The sequence below is a fragment of the Aulonocara sp. 'chitande type north' Nkhata Bay genome, linkage group LG15 (genome assembly GCF_057382095.1).
Source record: "Aulonocara sp. 'chitande type north' Nkhata Bay isolate Kocher_YH1m ecotype deep benthic linkage group LG15, A_spYH_male_GT1.1, whole genome shotgun sequence".
Lineage (NCBI taxonomy): Eukaryota > Metazoa > Chordata > Actinopteri > Cichliformes > Cichlidae > Aulonocara > Aulonocara sp. 'chitande type north' Nkhata Bay.
In genome coordinates this window covers 16,031,952-16,056,401 of record NC_141358.1, presented here as the reverse complement: position 1 = coordinate 16,056,401, position 24,450 = coordinate 16,031,952, and the positions used below count along the sequence as shown (strand labels likewise).

Genomic DNA, 24,450 nt, shown 5'->3' with positions numbered 1-24,450 from the left:
ATTTATCATTCTATTTTTGGACCTCATTTGAGAAGGATCACCAAAGCGGTGTGTGCATTGTCCCACTCTTGTATGGACATCCTGTTCTGGCCTTATATGGGAACTGGCTACGGAAGCATGTTTGCATCCTGTTTGACCTCTGCTGTGAGGAGACGCAGACGAACCCTGCAGACACTGTCTGCTCATATGTTTACAGGGACTGAGAGGTGACCCCTGCCTACCTGTCATCTCTGCGGTCACTGTGCCAGCACCCTTTTAGACACCTCCATTTTTATTTTTTATTTTTGTAAACGCTCTCCGTGCCAGAGCTGATTTCATATTTAGGACACAGTGTCACCAAATAACTACTTAATTATTGACTGTTTCAACTGAACATGGAAGGACTGGGAAATTCACACCTTTCCATGCTTTTCAGAAGCTTAATGGGTAACCTTCAACAGCTAGAATGATGTTTGTAGCCATAAGGCATAAGTTTGTTTTCAATCACCTCTAAGGCACAGCTGACAAATCCTGTAATTGATTGCACCTTTACTCGAGGCAGCCAGTTTTCCGGTGCACTTCATATGCCATATAAAGCTGTCAGAAATGAAATGAGCTAAAGCTTCCTGACATAGTCAATGCCACTGTTGGATTTCAATGCCACCTTAGGCTTTTCATTATACATCATGTTAGTCTATATTACACTCTAGGTTAATCAGTTTTTTATTATCATATATACTAATCTAATCGGGTGCATTTATCCAAATTTCAAAATCTACAAATCGAGGTTTGATTAATTTGAAAGTAATTTATTTGGGCCATGCCTCTTTTTTTCATTTTGCAACTAAAGGGAGCTATTGTACGACACACCGATGCATAATGAACCAACATTACCAGTCATGTGATGTAATTAAATGAAAAGAAGGAAGCACGCAGTTGATTAAGAGGTCTTGGACTGCATCCTGCACAGCATTTGATTTTCCCTGTGCACGGTTTCAAATGCTAACTCAGTCACATGTGCACACAATAAAATATCATTGCAAAAAGATGTCTGTGAGATTGGGACAGATGCATTGACAAGTCTCAGGTGAGCACTGTTCCACTTCACGACTCCATATGTGACAGGGGCCCGAATTTTGTCCTTATTTTCTGCTCTACACGGCATTGTTCTGCAGGCTTGGATTGTAGTGTTTTATTTTAACAATACCTGTTTATTTGGATTACTGAAGGATAGAGCAATGATTACTGCACTGCAGTAACCCAAACCCTGTTTTCAACAGCATTGATGTCCCTTAAATAACACTTAATGTCAAGTTCCTTCTCAAGATCAATTTCGGTGGCTTTGTCATACAGTGCCGCTGTCAGTCTCACCTGTACTGTGCTAATTACTGAATTAAGTATTTAGCTTGCTAATGTATTCAACTTAATAGGATAAAAATATGTAAATATTACCCTTGCTCTACATCAATGTGTTAGCATCTACTCCAAGCACTGCTCCAACTCAGTCTAGCCTGCAGTATACAGAGTTTAGGGAATGCTCTAGTTTTGTAAGTATTACACTTGGAATACAGCAGGCTTGTTGCAAGCTGAGATGTGAACCTGCAGCTCAGGTCCAGCAGGGATGGGTCGGACAGAGGCCGTTCCCCCCCACAGAGGCTGTTCTTGTCAGGGAGATGGCTAGCTTCTGTTTTCAGCCAGGTGCACCGTGGAGTGGCCGTGCTCCCCTATCTGAGCCTTATGCTCGTATCGTGATCACACTGTGGGCCAGCTGGAGTTCTGGATGATGAATGACGAGTCCTCAGCATGGGAGTGTTTTCTGCCTGCTTGCTTTAATTCTGTATGACTTCAGCCTCTTATCATAGCCCGAGCTTTTCACATCATAAGAGGACGTGATGATTGAGACCACCCCCCTTGAGTAGGTATGAAATAATTGGTTCCTTAGTGATGTGATATTGAAGGTGTTTTGAACTATTCCTGTGCCTGAACTATTCCTTTGCCTGAGCTATTCCTGTTCCTTAAAGCTGTTCTGGGATGCTGGTGATCAGAAACTATTTCATTTGCACAAAGTCTTGAAAGCTGCCCAGTTTTAAACATGGAAGACACATTTCGATATTAGGTAGCCAAGGGGAAAGGGAAGGAAGAAAAAGAATAACGTGGTCGTAGTGTAGTGTGAGCCATCTTGAAGATGGGACAGTGATGTGTACTTCGCAGTCAAGCTGCTGATGTGTGGTGATTGTGACATTTCTTCTTTTCTCAGCAATACACGAGTTCCCCGACGACTTTTTCACCAACGATGAACGGAAGAGTGGAGCCATTCTGCTGCACATTGCGGCGGTAAGACTACTTTTTTAAAAGAATCTGCACCTGCATGACAAGTCTCCAGTCGGTGACTCATTTGGTTGTAGGAAGATTTGGAGGCTTTTCACATAGCCGACTACTGTTTTCAGCTTTCTAAGCCTGAAAGTTAAGAGGGAGATTATGGTGGCTTGTTTGATTTGCCAGATTTTAAACTGATCAGAGGTGCTTTTCTTTAGCTCAAGTGCATGTTATTTAAAATAAGTATGCACCCATTTCTCTGCAAATATCTTTAAATTCAAACTCAGAAATAGTTTAATATATATATACTCAGAACAAAGGGGATAAGGGAATAACATGATAAACTTTTTTTTTTAAAGTGTAAAACACGTCACATTTTTGCTCTATTATAATGTCAAATCAGTGCTATGTTCTTTTAAATGTATTTTTCCAGTGTCGCTTTACTATTTGTACAGTTGGTGGAAGCAGAAAAATAACAAATACTTAAACTGCAAACAATGGTTGCAAAAACTGATGATAATCCAAAATGTGACATAGAAGGACACTTTAGTCAAATATAACATTTTTTTTTTTTTTTTTTTTTAAAGTTAAACAGTGAAAGATCTGAACAATCCTTGCAGTTGGATTATCTTGCAAAAGTTGCAAAGTACCCTTGAATTGTGTCCAATTGTAATAAGATTGTTTCCTGTTAGGGTTTATAATTTGGTAAACAATCTAAAAGGCAATTTACATTAATAGGTCAGCCTTTTAATATGTCAAACTGTCTTTTGAATGTGTCGAATGCACACAGTAAGATTCTGGAGCAGTCATTTCATTTTATGGTTCTGTATGTCATAAAAGTGTCCCTGCTCAGGAGTGTGCATGGAAAGCTTCATAAATATGCCAGTGCTGTATTTTTGGTCCAAGCTTTAACATTGGCATCATTCGTAAGAATGCATGTGCGTTTTAATGTATTTTATTTATTATTCCATATTAAAAAGTTTTGCCTTCAGTGAGTCATGATGTCTCTGACTTTGCATAAAGACAGTTTAAGAGTTGCTTGTTATTATGCACTTGTGAATGCACACACCCAGGACTGGAGTCTGTGAAGTGAAATTTAAAATTTGGGTCACAGGAATTCTGAAGTGGGTTTTTTATTTATTTATTTTTTTACATTTAATAAGAGGACTATGCTCTGATTAGGGTGTCTTTTGAACTTTTTTTTTTTTTTTTTTTTTTGGTATTTGGATTTAAAGAAATAATGATGGAGGGCTGCTTTGAAACTGGGCTTCCTGCTTAAGCTTTCCTTAGTACAAAGAATTGGGATATTTTAGATATGGAGAGCAGCTCATGCTGTCTTATTGCTTCTGTCATTATCACTGCTGGATTTCTCAATGTCTGAGCATATTTGATTAAAAGTGATATTTCAAAACTGATTTGAGTTGCAGTCAAGACAATACACTCATAACCTCTTTAATTTTCCTGAGCTTCAATTTACACATTTAAATTTAACTAATAATGTCTATTCTGACTTTACTGCTGAGAAGTAAATGTGTGGAGAGTCTGCTCACACTGCAGTCCTGCACTGCCCCCTGTGGATAGCATAGAGCAGAGCACGCCTGTCAGAGCTGCCAGGCCCTGATGATGTCACACATGATCTATAATTTATACATTGTCCAGCCGCCTGTTAGGAATGGTGGTGGGGAATATTTATATTTTGTTTTCCTAAAACTGATTTGATATTAAAATTTAAAGCGGTTTCCCCTTCAGCTGTTTTTTAGCAACTGGTGCTTTATTAACTTAGCTAATTTCTGCAGATTTAAGGATATATCCATTAAGCCCATGCACACTTTATTTACTATATCCTTGCCCCTTGTCACATAAAAATTCTACAAATGTAACTTTTTTTTCCCCCCCCCATCTCCAGGCTCTTTACATGTTTCTGGCGCTTGCTATAACATGTGATGAATACTTTGTGACATCACTGGAGAAGATCTGTGAGGTACGTGGTGGTTGTCATCCTCTCTTCCCAAGTTACACTTTTACGGTGTATGTAAAACCAATCATCTTTGCTTAATTCCTGCAGAAACTAGATCTAAGTGAAGATGTCGCAGGAGCCACCTTCATGGCAGCTGGCAGTTCTGCACCAGAGCTTTTTGCATCTGTCATCGGTACTCATGCATATACATACAAGCAGTATGTGCACCCACTCAGACGTTCCCAGATGGTCGGTGTCACCACTAATTCTGACTGGCTGCCTCCTTGTGTGCAGGTGTCTTCATCACCCACGGTGATGTGGGGGTGGGGACCATCGTTGGCTCAGCGGTCTTCAACATCCTATGCATCATTGGTGTCTGCGGGATCTTTGCTGGACAGGTGTGTGCGAGAGAGAGGAGTGACTTACTGCTGTGACTGTATCGTTCTGTTTATTTATAGACTGCAGAGCATCACATGTGTCGCATTTGAGGGGAAATGAAGCAATCTGCTTCAGTTTTCTTAGAACTGGTTTTAGTGAAAGTGGAGAACTAAACTGCAGGTGTAATCAGAAAGTGTTCTGCAAATATGTTAACTGTAACTCAAGAGATACTTTCTGTGAATTCTTAGGTGGTGATGCTGACCTGGTGGGCTGTTTTCAGGGATTCCTTCTATTACATCCTGTCTGTTGTGGCTCTGATTGCAGTAAGTTATTGCATGTGTTTATTAATGAGTACTTGCCATGACTGTGCTGTAATCAAAAAATAATTTCTTTTTATTTTTCAGTTCATCTATGATGAGAAGATAGTTTGGTAAGCTGTGCATTTAACCATATTTATAGTGAGGTTGTTTAAAGTTTTCCAACTTTTCAGTTCTTTTCAGTTAGGACAGCTTTGCTTGATTCAGTTTGCAACAATCCTTTGCTGTTATACATTGGTGGTTGGTGTAGACAAAGGATGTCAAACATGAGGCCCAGGGGCCGGAATCGTCCCACTCCAGTCCGGCCTACTGGTAAATGTGAAGGAGAGCGTACAGTTTGGACTTTTAATTGTATTTTCATAGATTTTCCTGTTGTCTTACTCATGAAAACCTCGCCCACAGTCTTTCATATTACACCTTTTTTTTTTTTTTTTTTTTTTTGTGAATTAAGAAAAAATTTCTGCTTCATACTGTCTTATTGCTGTTATTGCATTCACCCCCCCATAATTTTACACATTTATTTCTTACGATTAAAGTCATCAAAATAGAGCAGCATGTCTTTATCATGTTGAAATTGCATTTCTATTCCTTATTTTGAAATATCGCTGGGATTCAATGTGCATCTAAACTTGATGGGATTTTTACTGGTCTAGGGATCAAAGTGCGCTGTATGTGTGATGCTGTAAAATGAGTTTGACGTCCCTGGTGTAGCTCCTCAGTACACCCATTATTTGCTTTTCTTTAAGACATCTTTCTTTTGATTAGCTTCCCCTCATAGGGCAGGTTTGAAAAGCAAGTGGGAGGGGCCGCTGTATTACAGTCATGTAATACCTCGAAGCTTTATAAGCTAAAACGTATAGCCTACTGAATTCCTATTTAACTTCTTATATACAAGTCGAGCCATTTTAATTTTATTCCTCATCCTGTCTCTCCATCAGGTGGGAGAGTTTGGTGCTGGTGCTCATGTATGCAGGATACATCCTCGTCATGAAGTGAGTCTTGCAAATTCTTCTTACAGCTGCTTTTGTTGAATCAGGCTGGAATCATGATAACACATTCTGCTTCACGCTCTTATGCACTAACAACCTGCATAACCAACCGTGCGTGCACAAATGAGCAGCGGATTTCCAGCTACTCGTATTGTCTGACTAGTGTTACAAGCTCATTCAACACGGGAGCTTTGTGGAGGAAAACTTGCTCAAATTACAATTAACAGTGTTAATGTGTCTAAATTTTAGCTTTATTTATAGGATGCTGTCTTGAGAAAAGGAAAGGAATCATAGGCATTTCAGATTTTGGAGTTCATTGCACTCAATTTTTGTCTTTCCAGACCAAAGTGAATAATGCCAACCAGGTTGTCCTCTGCTGCTTTCTCTGTCCAGCTGGTAATCTGTGTTACACTCAGCAGCAGTCTGCTCTCTTGCTGCCATAAGAGTTTAATCTCTCCCCCCCTCTGCAGTGGCTAAGAGCACAGGCTTAACCAGATCACTCCTTTTCTTTCTCATTTGGAGGAAAGAAGTGCTTACTCTAGGATATGCTGTCATGTTATTCCAGTTGAAATGGAATAAAGTGGGTTTTATATAGCACAGTCTGTGCACTGAGGTGACCTTGTAGTGCACGGCTGTGATTTTTCACAAGCAAGCTGCACACATGCTGCTAAATGACAGCATGGAGAAGTTAGGTGCATAAAATGTAAGAATAATAAATCACTATAAATACTTTAACATTTATAAGGATTTGTTAAATTAGATGTAATTAGTCATTTGTCCTTGAAAGCTAAGATTATGTTTAAAAGTTATTCAGTAGTTATGCACTATGGTATATTACACATATCAAGTATGTGCATGAGCTTGTAATTATATGCACAAAGCCTCTTTTTTCCTGTTGAATGTTTGAGAAAATGTCTTGCCCCGAACATGTCGTGTTTAACTAGAAGGGCTTTTTATTGATGTCCTCAGGTAGTCTTTTATTCCCATTCTGTCCTCAGAGTTCATTTGAGAGGGAAAAAGGCAACACAGAAAACACAATTTAAAAATTGAAAAACAAAAATGATACCCTTGGATCTTCTCTTGCAAACTGCAGCCTATAATCACAAACTATTTTAATTTTTAATGTTTCCAAAGGTGCCGAGGGGCTAGAGTAGCTCTTGTAATGCTGCCAGTGTAACCTCTACGCAAATTATGTTCAAAGGCAGCGGTGTTGTTTTTTGATCCATTTTTATGTAATGGCACTCAAATGGTCCTGCTGAGAGTCTGAGGCTGAAAAGCTTGTTAATGCCTTCTGGGGATATTTTCTTTCTCTCTTACGCCAATGCAGAGCAGCTCATTATGTATAATGTAATGTGCTGATATTTATTAGAAAGTGAGCCACCTGAGTTGTAAATTGTATAGGAGAAATAAGAGGATTATTCCGGCTAATTAATACGTGCTATATTTCAAACAAATTGGTGCCTTTCATCTAAAGCTGATAAACCCATTTGCAGATCAATCTTGTGACTTTTTTTTCTCTCCTGCACTATCTTTGATTCATGTATTATGTTTAATCTTTTTACTAGATTCAACTCCAGCATGCAGAAGTTTTTCATGGGAAAGTCAAACAAAAATGTGGCAAATGGCAACGCGGCAGCCAGCAGTGAGATGGAGGACGGTAATACTAGTTATGGCTATGTTTGGGATGACGACCCGTCATCGCCTTTACTTCCAGGTAAGGTTAATCAGACAGGCTGCATACCCATGACTAGTCTCTGCTAAATGAGAGACTGTATGTTGAAAAGGCAACAACGTGGTTAATCCTATGGAAGACTGTGGGTATTTCCTCCTGTTATAAAAGGGCTGTGGCTTTGATCTTTGCTTCCTTTTGGCTAACTAACCTGAAATGCTTCAGCTTCTGCTTTGTTCTTTTAAAAATATGCCCAGAACAGTAGTTAAACATGTTGTGAAATGAACTCATTTACAACTTGGTGGTTGGATGAGAAGATCAATACCACTCATAAGAATGTGAAGCTATAGCCTACAAACTAAAACTGCTAGCCAGTGGTCACATAGCCATCTGCCCTCTTTGTTCTTGTAAAACAGTAGGCTATCCCAGCTGTACCTACATTCACTCACCTTCCACTTCATTATTAACGCCTGTTCAGCTGCTTGTTAATGCAAATATTTAATCACAGTCACATAACAGCAAATTGATGCGTTTATGCGTGTACATGCGGTCAAGACGACCAAACGAGCATCAGAATGGTGAAGAAAGGATTTTCCCCACATTGGTTTTACAGAGACTGGAAAAGGAAATATCCAGTGAGCTACAGTTCTGTGATTTTAAAAATGCTTTTTGGGTGTCAGAAGTCTGAGAATCGCCAGACTGCTTTGAGCTGATAGAAAGGGAACTGCAACTCAAATAACCGCTCATTAAAACCAGGGTTTGCAGAAGAATGTTAAATGTCACAGCCTGCTTCAGTAGTGTAGCTGACAATGTTCATCCCCTTATGAACAATGTACCCATCTCCTGGTGACTGCTTACATCAGGATACTGCACCATGTCACAAAACTCACGCCATCTCGAACTGCTCTCTTGAACATGTGTTCACTGTACTCAAATGGCTTCCACGGTCACCAGATCTCAGTCCCTTTGGGATGCGGCGGAATGAAGATTCATATCAAGGATATGCGGTCAAAAAACGGAAGCAACTCTGACTAGCAAGGTGTACACCAGTGGGTGGTGAGTTTATTTGGCATATAAACATGAGTGGAATCAAAAAGACATTTCACAAAATGTCAACTATTTCTTTTAATAATTCTTCAGAAGCACAACAAGCAAACTTCACAAGAGACGATTTGTCATGTCCAAAACCCCCCTCCAAAACTCATTTTCTCAGTTCTCCTTTGGGTGATAACCAAGTGTAGCTTTTTAACAGGCACAAAATGAAGTTTTAAAAGGGCAACAACATAATAAAGTTCAAAAAAATCTTTTCAGATTAGTTTAATGTCACACAACATGTTTTAGGTCTCAAGGTTATTCTGGGAGAAAAATTAGTCTTTTAAATAATACCATTGGTGTCATGTTACAGTACTTTATAGCCACAGTCCTCTACTTCTTCCTTCTTTTTGAACTCTCAAAGGTTTTTAATTAGACATGTAACCCTTCTGAGAGACCTAACCTTTCCTACTTTGGCTGCATTAGTGCTAACATGCCTGTCTGTTTAGCCTTACTAAACTTTTTCTTGCTTGTTGTCAACAGTGTTGTGCTGCTGTGTGCCAGTTCTTTCTGCTTGCATACTACTTTTCTTCTGCTGATCTCTGGGGTGTAGACCCACTCGCTCCTGAAGTGGTAATGAATTTCACAAGAGGAAATGTTTATGCCAGCTCTGTTTACATATTTAATTTATGTGCATTCTTGCGTGTATAATAAGTCAAATTAAGGCTGAGTAAAACTAATAAGTGGACTGTAGAACTTTTAATTCCCCACACACTGAATCTTAGTACTAATTGCATGCAAAGACCAAATGTGGATTTGCTGGGTGCCAATAAAGCAGGCCGAGTTGAAGTCTGAAGCGGACTGTTTAACGTGTCGGCCAAATTACAGCTAGAGTTGAGTCAAAGGTTCCTGCGGTTACATGTTCAAAGATGCACCCTTTGAAATCAGTCTTGGTTGCTAGTTTTAAATATTTTTGTTACCATGGCAAACGGGGGTAGCCAGGAGGGCACCAACTGGTCTCTAGACGTGTCTGACTGAGGCGTCAGTAAATCACCAACTTGAGATCAGTTTCTATATAGCTTTATTGTAAGAGATAAGAGATAAGATAGAACTTTATTAATCCCTCGGGTGGGTTCCTCTGGGTAATTCGATTTCCAAAAAAGCACAGCACCGACAGAAGTTACAGAGATATATATACACACACACACACACACACACACACACACACACACACACACACACACACACACTATAAATAAAATATACGAAGGGGATAAATAGGAATAAAAATACAAGTGAATTGCACATTTCAAGTATTGAGTCTATTGCACCGTTGACTATTTACAAAAGTATTGCACAAAAGGTATTGCACAGTGAGGTGAAGAGGCACTACAGCTTAGTTGTTCCCTCCTTTGTCCTCCTGTTTCCCCTCCCTCTCCCCTCCAGAGAGGAGTTAAACAGTCTGATGGCGTGTGGGACAAAGGAGTTTTTAAGTCTGTTAGTTCTTGTCTTTGGGAGAAGCAACCTGTCACTGAACAGACTCTTCTGGTTGTTAATGGCCGTGTGCAGAGGATGCCTGGCATTGTCCATAATGTCCATCAGTTTCTTTAATGTCCTTTTCTCTGCCACTGTCACCAGAGTGTCCAGCTTCATGCCGACCACAGAGCTAGCCTTCCTGATCAGTTTCTCCAGCCTGGATGAGTCCTTCTTTGCTGTGCTGCTCCCCCAGCACACCACAGCATAGAACAGTACTCCAGCAACCACCGACTGGTAAAACATCCTCAGGAGCTTCCTGCAGATGTTAAAAGACCTCAGCCTCCTGAGGAAGTACAGTCGGCTTTGGGCTTTTTTATACAGGTACTCTGTGTTGCATGACCAGTCCAGTTTATTGTCCACCCACAGCCCGAGGTACTTGTACTTGTTGACCACCTCCACCTCCTCCCCCTCTATCTGAACCGGCAGTGGACCTGCTCTAGACCTCCCGAAGTCCACAACCAGTTCCTTAGTCTTTGAGATCCTCTTCCTGATCATCCCAGATACACCCCATGATGGCTGTGTCGTCTGCAAACTTCTGAATGTGGCATAATTCAGAGTTGTGGCATAATTCAGAGTTGTAGCAGAAGTCAGAGGTGTACAGGGTGAAGAGAAGAGGGGACAGCACAGTTCCCTGTGGTGCTCCTGTGCTGCTGACCACTGTGTCAGACGTGATGTCCTTCAGCCTGACGTACTGTGGTCTGTCGGTGAGGTAGTCGGAGATCCAAGCCACCAGGCAGGGGTCCACCTCCATCCTGTTCAGTTTTTCTTGAAGCATACAGGGCCGGATGGTATTAAAGGCACTGGAAAAGTCAAGAAACAGGATCCTGACCGTGCCTTTTCCCCCATCCAGGTGTGAGTGGGCTCTGTGTAGGAGGTACAGGATGGCATCCTCCACTCCGACACCCGCCTTGTATGCAAACTGTAGTGGGTCCTGGGCATGTTGTACCTGTGGTCGGAGGAGGTTGAGGAAGAGCCGCTCTAGAGTCTTCATAAGATGTGACGTCAGTGCCACCGGTCGGAAGTCATTCAGCTCATTGGGCCGGTTCTTTTTGGGGACCGGGACGATGCAGGATGTCTTCCATAGGGCGGGCACTCTCCCCAGTCGCAGACTGAGGTTGAAGACTCGTTGTAGCGGCTCCCCAAGTTCAGCAGCACACGCCTTTAGCATCCTAGGACACACCTTGTCTGGGCCTGCTGCCTTTCTGGGGCGAAGCTTCCTCAGTTGTCTCCTGACCTGATCCACTGTGACACTGGGAGATGTTTGGGAAGAGGGGAGGGGGGGAGATGTCTTGCTGCTGAGAGAGGGATTGGAGGAGGGGGGTGTCATGGTGTCAGGAAGGGGGGGAAGCGAGGGAGGTAGGAGAGTGGGGATTGGACTCTGTAGTGAAGGTGAGGGTGGGGGGGTTGTGGGCTGGTCAAACCTGTTGAAGAAGTTGTTGAGTTCGTTTGCCTTCTCCACAGTACCCCCCACTGTGCTTTTCTTGGTGTTGTGGCCTGTGATGGTTTTCACACCATTCCAGACCTCCCTCATATTGTTCCTCTCCAACTTCTGCTCCACCTTCCTCCTGTAGGTGTCCTTTGCTTCCCTCAGGCAATGTGTAGTTTCACATTGGAGAATTTTGTATACAATTTTATATAAAACTTTCATCTCTGTAAATCCACTTAAATATGATTGGATAATCTAAAAAGTTGAGTTGCATTGTCTGAGAAATATCAAATTTGGCATTTTCTTACAGTCTACCCATTTGAAGCGAATTGAACTGAACTGTATGTGCTAAGATTGGCATCCTGGTGCTCCAAACCAACAATGTTACCTTACAATTGGATTCAGAGAAGCACTTACCCTGTCACTGAGAGAGCAGGTGACATAAAGGCACCAACAGAAAAAGATGGCTTGAAAGAAAGGAAGGCATCCAGATTTGTAGATGCAAGGTATTCCTCATCTTGGGATGGTTTTACTTGATATATTTGACATCTAACTGCCTTCACACTGATTGGGGAGTGGTAGAATAATAATATGGTCTAGTGCAGCTCTGTTTGACACTAATTAAATGGCAGCTTAGCTCTCAGTAATGCTTTATTTTGGCTTGGAAGTCTCGAGACTACAAATTTATATAGCAGATGGTTTTTTTTTTTTGTTTTTATTTTTTATTTTTATTTTTTTAATATGCTGTAATGGTTTGGGCCATTATTGGTTTGTCTTGTATTTATTGCTGTAATGTGTGCTTCTACCCCTTTAGTCAAGCCTAGCAAAGCTTACAGCCGCGGCTCTGTGGTGATGGTGGATGAGATCATGAATGCAAGCCCTTCAAAGTTCAGGTTCCCAGAGGCTGGCCTCCGTGTCATGGTGACCAGCCATTTTGGACCCAAGACCCGCCTGCGCATGGCCAGTCGCCTCATCATTACAGAGGTACAGCTGGCCGTTGGTGCGCCAGTAACTAGATTTAGCTGCCTTTTACAGGTTAAAGGTGGGAACTATTTTCAGCTTTGTGTTTCTAAGAAGGCCTGAAGGGTTTTATGTCATCATACACTTACATAATTTTATTGTACAACTAGAGGAACAAAATCAATTTTAAAAGCAGAAGTAGTAGCACGTTCGCTCATGTGCTCTTTGACTTAGTTTGTTTCTTTTGAAAGCGCCAGAAGTTGGTGCAAGCTGCCAATGGTGTGGAGACACAAGTGATCGACGGGAAGGTTGAAATCGAGAATGGAAACGTGCCAGAGGACAAACCCAGCGAGGTGGTGGAAAATGACACCATCTCACCTTTTCATATTCCAAGTACGTGCTTGATGTATTTCTTTGATGAACGCGTGTAATTGGGGACACACAGACATGCCAGTCATATTTCAAAACTTGCTATGCAGCCTCCTGTAGGTATAGATTTTTAAAAACTAGAGGTGCTGTTGGTGCTTAGAGGAATGCTTAGTTGGATGGCGCTGCTCAGTCTGCTCAAGAATTTATTTCTGCTTCGGCAGTTATTGATGTCCTTGCTTAAATTGGGCAGTAGGTTCTTGTATACCAACTAATGATTATCCTCTTTGACATCTCTAAGCAGGGCTGCCCTTTTATCAGTCAGTGTCTGCTCATGTGAAAAGACTGAATCTGATTATCCTGATTTATCATGAAACGGACGAATCTAAGTGGGTGGAATTGGTGTTGCATCTTGTTAGATTATAAATGACATGGAAGAGTAAAGGTTTTGGTGCTTTAAGGCACACTGAAATCTTTTTCCTCAAAATGGAGTGCTCTGTCAGTATGAGAGCTTCATTTAAAAAAGAAATGAAGCTTGATGCTCTGTGTTTGTGGTAAATGACAGATGAGGCAACATGTTTATGTTCACTAGTAAAACCAAAGAGGAACTGAATACAAATGGAGCTACAGTTTTGACAGTCATTTTCAGTGTGACCTTAAGCTGAATAATTCGCAGTTGCAGACTGTTTAGGCTGTACGTGTAACAGTCTTCATATAACGCTGTAAGTGATGTGTATTTCTAAGTATACCACAAATAATTTGAAGGTCAAAGCAAAAAATGACCGAATTCACCGAAAGGTGTAAACATTTGAAAAAAGGCCAGGAAAAAACATTAAACGGAATGGATTTGTTTTTGTTGGCATGTGATGCTAAAGCTAATAATTATTTTTCATTTTTTATAAATGAAGCCTGGCCAAAATAAATTGACAATTTTGATCTCTTGCTGTTGTTTCACTGCAGGGGGTATAGGCAGTAAGTTTAAGTGGCTGATCTCGTGGCCTCTGCTCCTGCTGCTGTTCTTTACGGTCCCAAACTGTGCCAAGCCTCGCTGGGAGAAATACTTCATGCTCTCTTTCATCCTGTCTACTGTCTGGATTGCAGTCTTCTCCTACTTTATGGTCTGGATGGTGAGTGTAATATTTGTATGCCAAAGATCATTTGCAAAGCACAAAGTGAAACATTTTAATTTTGCTTGACTGCTGCTGAAGTAATTATTTGATTAAAAAACCAAACTGTTAAATATGAAAGCAGAAAAGTGAAAATTGGTGTAAACTGTGTTTTATGTAATTGAAAGTGGAATTTCTATTGCTGTGGGAAAATAAAACGCAAAGAAATTTAAGCCCCCATTATGGGGTGAAATGGTGGAGAGTGGAAGCCCAAAACATTCTCCAAATCCAGTCCAAATTAAATATGATGAATCACAGCAGCATAAATTGCAACCATGAAGGCAGCTACAAAAGCAAATAGGGTTACTTAGAGTTTACTTTTTTAAAGTCCTGTTTTAAGCTGAGGCTTTTAGTAGCCTGCAATCCATAAATTCGAAAGGTTTCCATTTGGATAAGACTGCTGTCACCCCTTTTTAATACAACACAACTATGCTATGAGAATAGAGGCGTTTTAAATTGTATTTTAACCTAAAAATGTCTTGGACTACCCTTACATGCTAGCTTTGAATGGCTTCTTGCTAGCTTGGTCAGCAGCAATCTAACACTTGCAATCCAAGGAACATAGATACAAGATGATGCTCCGATTTCATTTGGGGAGCTGATATTTTTTTATGTATATATTTTACAAAGGCTAAAAGTTAAGCAAACACTACTGGTTATATTAACTGTTCTTGCCATGTGTCTAGCTACCATATAAGCAACAGCATAGTCAACTGAAATCATTCCTAACAATGTTGAACGGACTGAAGATTCATACTAAGGTTCAACATATTTTTTGACATTTATCTTTTGTCTTGCTTTGTGTTGCCATTTGTTGAGCACTGCCTCCCACGTATACTTTCAGGTGACCATAATCGGCTACACTTTGGGAATTCCTGATGTTATCATGGGCATTACTTTCTTGGCGGCAGGAACCAGCGTCCCAGACTGCATAGCTAGTCTCATCGTGGCTCGGCAAGGTATTTTCACCTCTTCTGTGGTTTTTAAATGGGCTCAAGTTTATTCATATAAGGGCTCTTTTCCAATCCTAAAAGCAGCTGCTCTGCCTGCATTACACTTAACCATAATTGATGTTGCCAGTGCCACCCCTCTCATGTGAATGCACAGTGAAAACCCTGATAACTTATCTTGATTAACTTACCCCAAGTTTGGCTATGAGGATAATGGAAAGATTGCCTGAGTATTTTTTGGAAATTGCTTTGTAGAACAGTCCTCTGGTATACAGAGCAGTATATGTTAAACTTGATTACTACAAGGTGCCCAAATGATTGTAGAGTTGAATATGAGGCAATCTGTGGAACAGTGTACAGTGAATTATGTAACAAAGTGATCACAAATCTACAAAAATGACTGTCTAGACATCAGCCTCATTGAAATGCTGTTTATCTATGAATGCCTGGAAACCTCAATGAACCGAAGCAATGCTGCAAAGACTTGTGAAGTTTTTCCAAATTCTGCTTCTTCATTTGTGTTTTTGTTAAAAATGACTGTGCATTATGTTGGTTGCTTTTACCTAATTTTAAGACCTAAAGAGGACTTTTTACCATGACAGTATATTGAACATACAAGAAAATTTGAATAAGCATTTGCTAGCAACATGCATCAAAACCACTGTGCTACATGACCTCATCTCACCTCTCAGAGAAAGCATCAGGGTTCCTGGATTGTCAATAAGTTGTTTTTGTTTTTTTGTTTTTTTTAATTGGGTTTGAAGAAAGCTCTAAATTCTTTGCATTTTTTGTTGTTGTGAAATGTCATTGTTAAATTGAAATATTTGCCCTTGCATTCGGTCACAATGATGAATCCATCCCCATCTGCACTTAAGGGCCCAGTCCTGCCTCTGATTTATTTTGGGGTTTCCTCAAACGCACAACCCCGTGAGCAACTTTTCCAGTGCTGTTACCCTTCTCAACTTTTTAAAAAAAACATGCTGCTCAGATATAGAATTGACACTTTTGTAAATATAACATCTTTAACATTTAGTTTTTACATTGATGCTTAATATGTCCCCCCTTCTTTTAAAAAGGATGTAATCTATTTACATGTAGAATTGTATGAAACCCACAGATGGAAGCTGTATGTGTTGCATGTATACAGGTGTGAATTTAGAAATGCAAAGCTGGAAATACTGCTTTTTTTTTTTTTTGGTAAATAGCTAGATATAGGAACTAGTGCAGTATATGTTCAAAGCTGTCAGTTGTCTTTTATGTACATAGACACAAGGTTTTTTTTTTTTCCAAGTGGAGAAGTACTCAAGATCACAGAAACAAGAGGAAATAGTACAGCGCTGTTTATAGATGTTACTCTGCAGGCATGCGTCACTGCTGAATAAGGTTAGGGCCCTTGTGAATACCAGAAGCTACAGAACAGCAGAATTGTTGGAAGTGAAGCATTTTTATTTTACCCAAAAGTCTAGAAGAGAAAACTTAAGTTTTTAAACAACTTTGTTTGGTCTCTTTTCTTGCAGGTTTGGGAGACATGGCAGTGTCCAATACCATTGGCAGTAATGTCTTTGATATTCTAGTGGGACTTGGGGTTCCCTGGGCGATGCAGACCATGTGCGTTAACTATGGATCAGTGGTGAGAGGCTAGTTTGCTCTACAAGAGTTTGTACTTGATCGTTTCTGTTCTATTAAATGGATGAAACCACCAAAATCCAGGTGAATCGTGCACATGAGTCTTCTTTGTGTTTCAGGTGATGATTAACAGTCAGGGGCTGCTTTACTCAGTGGTGCTTCTCCTGGGCTCTGTGGCCCTCACGGTGAGAATAAAATGCTTACATGTTGTGTTCACACGTTGCTCTCTTCTAGAAAGATGATCTAGTTAATTGCTGTACATGTTTTAAATAAAACTGAAGTAATATTACAGAATTAAGATCGCACTTCGGTTAGTGTTGTCTCTGTTCTGTGATAATTGGTTCATTCAATATTTAGAATTCTACAATGTGATAACCTTGTGCTGCATTTGGCAATAATTTGAAATTTGATATCCTTTGAAAATTCTGAGCTCCAGTCAGACACATTCATAAATTTCACAGTGTGACATCAAATATACATGAGTCCCCACACAGTAAGTGGTAAACAAATATTACTTCTACAAACTGTAGTTATTACAAAATGTGTGCGTGGTCCCCCTCCATATAGATTTTCTGTAGCAGTATCACTTGTGCACAGCAGAGTTCTGGCTGTTGGTGCGTGTGTGTCTTTTTCCACTTTAGCACATTTTATGTTAGTAATCGTCAGCATGCACATGTAAACAAATACATAATCATGAGTGGAAATCGTTGCAGTGAGTAAACAAAGGAAAGAGTGGAAACTAGAGCTCTATTTGCTTAATGGTGAGCTTTAAACACTGATCAGGTGTAGACGGTGTAGATTGTTTCTTTACTGTAGTGCCAGCAAAAAAAATACAACTTTCTGTTGGTGAAACTTGCTTAATTGGTTTTGTTTAAACAGATAATGCTGCTACATAAATGAGAAATTTCGTTTTCATTTTATCTGGTAGAGAAACTGATTTTGAAATTCTTTTTCTCATGCTCAGGATTCAGTAACGAGCCTTTTGATGTTTTGTGTGTGTGTGTGTGTGTGTGTGTGTGTGTGTGTGTGTGTGTGTGTGTGTGTGTGTGTGTGTGTGTGTGTGTGTGTGTGTGTGTGTGTGTGTGTGTGTGTGTGTGTGTGTGTGTGTGTGTGTGTGTGTGTGTGTGTGTGTGTGTGTGTGTGTGTGTGTACAGGTGCTGGGGATCCACTTCAACAAGTGGCGGCTGGATTTAAAGCTGGGCGTGTACGTCCTCGTCCTGTATGCCGTTTTCCTCTGCTTCTCTATCATGATAGAATACAACGTCTTCACTTTTGTCAACCTTCCCATGTGTATGGAAGAGTAGAGCACAGCAGCATGCCTCGAATACCAAAACCTCAAGGCTCCCATAGCAACCCTCAATTTTCTTTTCTACAATAACACGGACCTATCAGCAGACTGTTCTCCTCCTCCTTTGCACTCTCTTCTTTGTAATCCTCTTGTCCCAAATATGAATCTAATTTACTTACGAGGCAGTAAGCTGTAAGAATGGATGCCGTTGTACGTCTCAAATTTGTCTCCTTGTCACACAGTGCCGGTCCTTAATGCCCGTTATTTGGGGCATTGCCTGTTACTGCAGTAAAGTATTTAGTTCCTCTGTGCGCCTGCTATCTTTCTACCCATCTAGCATGCCTTTAGATGTTGGGGACCTTCAGAAATCATAAGTGCCCCTGTTAATTGTTGGTGTGTTTTCAATGTTCACGTTGTAGAGATTCACACACCATTTCCAAAGCCTTTCCACAAACCAAAAGAGTCTGTCGAGGAAAAAGGAAAAAAAAAAAATTAACAAACCACAAACCTTGATCCCAATCTAAACCCTCACAGAGAGCTTTCCTTAAAGTAATTCCTTAAAGATTTACCAATTACCCAAGAACCCAAAGACTCACTCGCTCTTCAGCTTTCTGGAGGAGGGTCTTGTCCTTGGCAGCTCCCCTCCTCCAGCTTGGACCTGACTCTCCTGGCATGGCCTTTGGCATGAGGGAGCAGCTACAGTTAGTGCTACACTTCACTCACTTGCCATGTGCAACTCCCAACCCTCTTCTGCTTGATCAAATGTTTGTTTTCTTAAAAAAAAAAAAGACCTTTTTGTCTGGACACTTTGTGTCAAGTTGTATCACAGTCCAGATCCGATGACTGTGAGAGGTGTTATGCATATGCAGCACTGCACAATGTAAATTTGTAAACACTTTTTTTGTATTTTTTTTCAAAACAAGGTTTTGTTTAGTATGAAATACAGAAGAGAGCTTGTTGCAAATATTGGACATTGCCTGTTTTTCACTGAAACAAATTGCACATGGAAATGCTTTTTGTTGCTTTCTGCTGTAAGGAGATTTGACCACTCAGAGGTACTGGCTGGCAGTGGCGACTCCACTCCAGCTTTATTTTAGTTTAGCAATGTGTCAATCCACTTTTCCCTCCGCACAAGTTCAGAAAGACAAACGGACGACTGGCTCCACATCTGATCTTTCTCATCAGGTGGCGTTCTCATTTTGAGACTGCATCCGCATGAAGATATTTGTTCCAAAAGAGAACCAAACAGAAAATGCAAAGAAACCAGATGGTTCTCAACACTGTCTGCTATATCACCTTCTGGCCAGTAGGGACTACTGCAGCTCCTCTTCCCAGGGCAGAGGGGGGCAACCACAGCTGTCAGTTATCAGGGAAACACAGAGGTGGAGATGGTGATGGTCTCTTGATTTTGAGTTACATGTAGATACTGCACTTTAACAGCCGTCCTCTCATTCTGAATAAACTAGTGCTTCCTTATGTGCGTGTGTATGTTCAGTGTAAGCGTCCGTGTGACTGTGTGCGTGTGTGCCAGAGAACATTGAGTGCATGTGTGCGGGCCCACGCTACGTTTCTCACACCGGACTCGAAAACAGACCGGGACCTCGTTAACAACATGAGCACACCTGTCTGCAGTGCATGCTGGGACATCTAAAGCAGCTCCTCCACAGCACAGCGAAAGGCTGAGGGCCTCTGGGCATGTCAACGGATGCCGCCCTGCCCACTTTTACAAAAAACGGCAGCTACGAGCCACACTGCAATCCAGACATTTTGACATCATGCAAAAATGCCTGTGAGGAGTCCGCAAGTGAGGCGCAGAGACTTAAAAACTATGTTCGTGGAGAGTGTTAAGTGTTGAAAATATCCCTCTGCCCCATTGTTGGCAGCAGGCACTTGTATATGCAATCTCAATGTAAAGAATTTGTGACAGAAGGACCCCCTCCCCCCTGCAAGAATGCCATATAAGGATGGAGGGGGGAACCTTGAAGATGTGATGTCAGTTTGTCTACTAGTACTTGATGTGTGAGCTCACAAGTGTGTTTGTGACAGCTGAGGAACTCGGTGCAAAGGGTGGAAGTGTCTGGAGCAGTGTTTTTGTGGGTAGTCTGGTGTCTCCTCTTACACACAATCCTTTGTCGTCTTTCGCCACTCGCATTAACTCCTCGCCAACCCTGGCTCGAGGAGATCGGGGGCAGCAGCGAACATGGGATGGTGGCATGAATGGCTTTTCTCAGTTGTTGTCGTTTTGGGGTTGTGGGTTTTTTTTTTTTTTTGTTTTTTTTTTTGTCCCCCCCCATTAAATTCCAGAGTGAGAGCAGGCTTTAAAGGATTTTTTTTTTTCTCTTAAAGAATTTAAAAAATAAAAGTCAGACCCACCCCAAAAGCTGCTAGTCTGTCAGGGTTCAATGACTGTGGATCAGCTGGAGGTGACCACACAGGGAGTCCGCCAATCACCTACCCTTGTACAACAATCCTCTGACCCTCCCAACACTTTTAGTGGCAACTCTGTACATATATACATAGCCGCTGTTTTCTTTTAATTTATATTTTTTATGCTTTCTTTGAAGAAGGCATATTTGTACTGTACTTGGGTTGATTCGGAAATTATTATTATTATTATTATTTTTTCTTTTTCTGTGTATAGTCTTTGCCCACTTAAGTGGGCAAGGGCGCACCAGGGTTAAACAGCTCATCTGTTTGTTGGACACGGCGTACATTCTCATTAATTTTCTGTTTTTTTTTTTTTTTTTTTTAAATGGAGGAAGTGGCGGGGGGATGAAAGTAGACTTCAGAGGCCATATTTGTTGTAGCTCTGCGAAAATCCAGATTGTATGGAAATCCTGTGGGGGGGGACATAAGTGCACAAACTTTCAGGCACACATTTAACAGACTGAGACGGCTTGTGTGTATTTGACTGAATGCGACCTGATGCACTGTGAGCTCAATGTGACGTGGGAGTTGTTTGTCAAGAGTAATAATGATTACAAATATATTTAATGTAAAGTTAGTTACAAAACATTACTGAGGACATCTGTATAACTTATATGAATGTATTGTCTTGCTATACTGGACATATCCAACCAATGCATTTTACTGTAAAGCAATAATGTGAGGAAAAAAATAATAAAATGGCAAAATAATTCCTGTACATTTGTCTCAGAAGTTACTGTTTGTGAAATGCGTTAATTAAATGAAGCCACTTGTACATGTACCTGATGCTTGTTCTGTTTCTCGCCGCATGAACTCAAATTTCAAATTAAGGGGCCTTTTGCCTGTTTGTACCCACTGTTCAGTAAATTAAGTGGTGCTTCTGTGAACCTTTTTCTTATGTGCCCACTCATAAGAGAGTGCAGCTAGGACATGAGCCACTGGACAGAACAGTAGTAGTTTGAATGAGGTAGATTGCAAGCAGCTACAACAGTTTCCTTGTTATATTATTTCAGGATTTTACAAATCACAAGGCTTGGATTACTCATTCTGTGGAAAATTAATACTTGCATATACTCCCCTGATATTTAGCAAAAATGTATTTTACAGTATTGTCCCAATTTTGGTCAGGTGCTAACATCCTGCAGAGCCTGCACACAGTGAAGGGATAAATCACTATCTGGAAAAATGGGCCGAACAGAAGTAGTTTTACTTGTCTGCTTGTATCGGGTGTCAAGATGACCTAATACGAGCATGTTAATGATGACCCGCTGTAAAGTCCTTGTAGTAGTAATAATAATAATGGATTGCATTTATATAGCGCTTATCACACACTGGTGATGATACTGGTTGTACTGAGGATTTCCACTTTATTTTATACTGTATTCCCGTAATGATTATTTCTGAGAAACTAATTCACCTAGATTTTCAGCTGTATACTCATGAGCTAATTTGTTAGGTACACTTTATCTGGATCACCGCTAGTACTAACTTACACCCCCTTTGCCTTCAGAACTGCCCCAGTTGTGCATAAATTCAACAAGGTGCTGGAAACATTTCAGAGATTTTGGTCCATGTTGAGATGATGGCATCCCACATTTGTTGCAAATATGCCATCTGGACATCAATGATGTGAAGCTTCCATTCCACCACACCAACCAGTTTTGAGATGATTAGAGTTTTGTGGCATACTGCATTATTCTGCTGGAAGCAGCCATTAAAAGATAAGTACGCTGTGGTCATAATGGGATGGACACGGTAGGCGACAACACTCAGCAAGGCTGTGGCTTTTAAATGGTGCTCAGTTGGTACTAAGGGGACCACAGGAAAATATTCCTCACACCAGGAGCCTGAACAGTTGATACAGGCATGATGGAACCGTGCTTTCACATTTATGCCAAATTCTGACCCTACCATCTTAATGTCGCAGCAGAAACTCATCACGCAGGCAAATTTCCGATGTTCAATTCGGTGAGATTGTTTAAATTGTAGATTTAGTTTCTTCTTAGCTGATGGGACTGGTACTCAGTGTGGCCTTTCACTGTTGTAACCCATTGGCACAACACTGAGAGATACTCTTCTGCTCAACTTTGTTGTAGCAAGTTGTTATTTGAGTTTCTGTTACCTTCCTCTCAACTCAAAGCACTCTGGCATCAACAAGGCATTTTAACTCAGAGAACCGTTGCTCATTGGATACTTTCTTTTTTCTGACCACTTTCTGTAAACCCAGGAGATGGTTATGTGGGAAAAGCCGAGCAGGTCAGCAGTTACTAAAATTCCTAATCCAGCCCATCTGGCGCCAGCAACCATGCCAATTTCAAAGACACTTAGAGTTGTGGTCAGAAGTTTGCCCAGTTCATATTTTAGAAAGTTATTGAAGTTGTATGCTGTACAAGAGATCTAGCCCAGAGAAAGAACAGTTCAAAGAAATTAGCAAAAGCCCAAATTCACCATGACCTTCATGCCCTTGATGTGTGTCTGTAAACTTCTACTCATAATTTTCTATCACCTTTCTTTCCCACTCTGATGCTTGGTTTAACCCTCATCAGATCACATCGAGTTTCACATGTTTTTGCATTTACTGGTATTTGTTCTGGAAGATGTCTTATTTCTAGTTAAGGTTTGGAAAGTTTGCATAAAATGATTTTCCAGTAATTCATTTTAATTTCTTGGTATAAGATTTAATTAACTGGAAGTGACAGCACTTGAGGACGATTTCAGACTTGCTGAATCAATCACATTTTCCCCTTAAACCAAGAGCCAATTGTATAAGTGCAGTTTCCACAGTTAACATATATAATGATTCTTTCTTGTTCAAAAACCCCTCAAGATAAAAGTAGACTTTTTCTGTAGTTCTCATAGCTGCTGTTGCACAACCACGATTAATGCTCTTTTAAACAAAAGTGGTCGTCTGGAGAAAAAAACCTCTTTATTATTCCGGCTACATCACTATGGCTTGATTGCATTCTCAATTATTACATCTTACTCACTGATGTTCCTCACTACAGAATTCACAGTTTTTTAATTAAGTTCCAGCATCTTCCAGTCACATCAGCAGTTGATAAATTCACACTCAATCAACCCTCAAAGTAATAACATGCAACAATACTCTTTATTTTGGGATATGTGTTCAGACAGAAAGCAAATAAATCATCTGCTACTTGGTTGAAGCATCCCTGCAAAGAATCGCTAAATGAATGAGTCCCACTTCTGATATAGATGTAGCTGCTGCAGCGTGTGTTTCTCCTTCAGTGAATGACGAGTAATGATTTATTGGTCATCACTTGAAACTTGTCTTGTGGGATAATCAAACTGAAGAGGGCTGTACTTATTAAGACAGGGTGATTGCAAACAATGTGTTATTTACAATGACAGCTGGCAACATGTGAAGAGTCCATTGAGCGGCGAGTGACGGGGAAAAAACCATTTTGATTGTATCTCTCCTCCATTAATCTGGAGTTACAGTCAGTAGCACCAGTAGGGGGCAATGTTGCAACAGGATTTATGTTTCAGTGCCACCAACAAACTTTGCAAAACAGAAGCTCAGGATAAACTGACATAGAGCTCTTCTCCCCCCAGTGAATTAGACTTTGGCACTCTATGATATAAAGTTTCAGTTATCAAATTGTGACAAAGTCACACAATGAGTGCCTTCCATCACAAAAAATATACTGCGCATCATTTGTTAATGATGGATGTCGATAACCTTCTTCATCCAGACGGACAGCCATCTGGTGAGGCCAGCAAGGCCCATGCAGGCGACTGGTGCTTCTCCCTAATGAGCCACCTCTTGGCTACCCTACTACAGTTAACAAGCTCCTCTGTCAGCCGTGATCTTGTGCACTGATGAGTTCCCTCTTTGCCCCCTAACAAGCCCGTTTGGGCAGCTACTCTGTGTCTCCCCTGAATGCCGGCTTAGCTCTCCTTCGCCATTTGCTGTGCCACATTTAGAGTCAAGGCCCACGCATCCTGGCCTTGACATATACAGCACCATAATCCTGCTTTGAAAAGTTGTTTATCTGTTCACCCGCCGCCTCCACAGCTATAGTTTGGGGACATTTTCTTTCCTTG

The 24,450-nt window shown here is 40.8% G+C and overlaps 1 protein-coding gene across 4 annotated transcripts in view; it reads left to right on the top strand.

Annotated features, from left to right (window-relative positions):
• slc24a4b (solute carrier family 24 member 4b) overlaps positions 1-18,462 on the top strand; it is a 32,612-nt gene extending 14,150 nt beyond the window's left edge. For 2 of the 4 annotated variants that reach the window (XM_086264593.1, XM_086264597.1), the window contains exons 3-17: positions 2,237-2,313; positions 4,202-4,276; positions 4,361-4,445; positions 4,547-4,650; positions 4,879-4,953; positions 5,035-5,060; positions 5,886-5,939; positions 7,502-7,650; positions 12,414-12,583; positions 12,811-12,952; positions 13,886-14,052; positions 14,936-15,050; positions 16,559-16,671; positions 16,787-16,852; positions 17,822-18,462. In XM_086264593.1, coding sequence (XP_086120719.1) covers positions 2,237-2,313; positions 4,202-4,276; positions 4,361-4,445; positions 4,547-4,650; positions 4,879-4,953; positions 5,035-5,060; positions 5,886-5,939; positions 7,502-7,650; positions 12,414-12,583; positions 12,811-12,952; positions 13,886-14,052; positions 14,936-15,050; positions 16,559-16,671; positions 16,787-16,852; positions 17,822-17,971 — 1,568 coding nt within the window. In that variant the 3' untranslated portion in view covers positions 17,972-18,462. The remainder of the gene's footprint in view (positions 1-2,236; positions 2,314-4,201; positions 4,277-4,360; positions 4,446-4,546; positions 4,651-4,878; positions 4,954-5,034; positions 5,061-5,885; positions 5,940-7,501; positions 7,651-12,413; positions 12,584-12,810; positions 12,953-13,885; positions 14,053-14,935; positions 15,051-16,558; positions 16,672-16,786; positions 16,853-17,821) is intronic. The other 2 variants (XM_086264594.1, XM_086264595.1) reach the window with 2 other exon arrangements.
• The last annotated feature ends 5,988 nt before the right edge of the window (positions 18,463-24,450 follow it).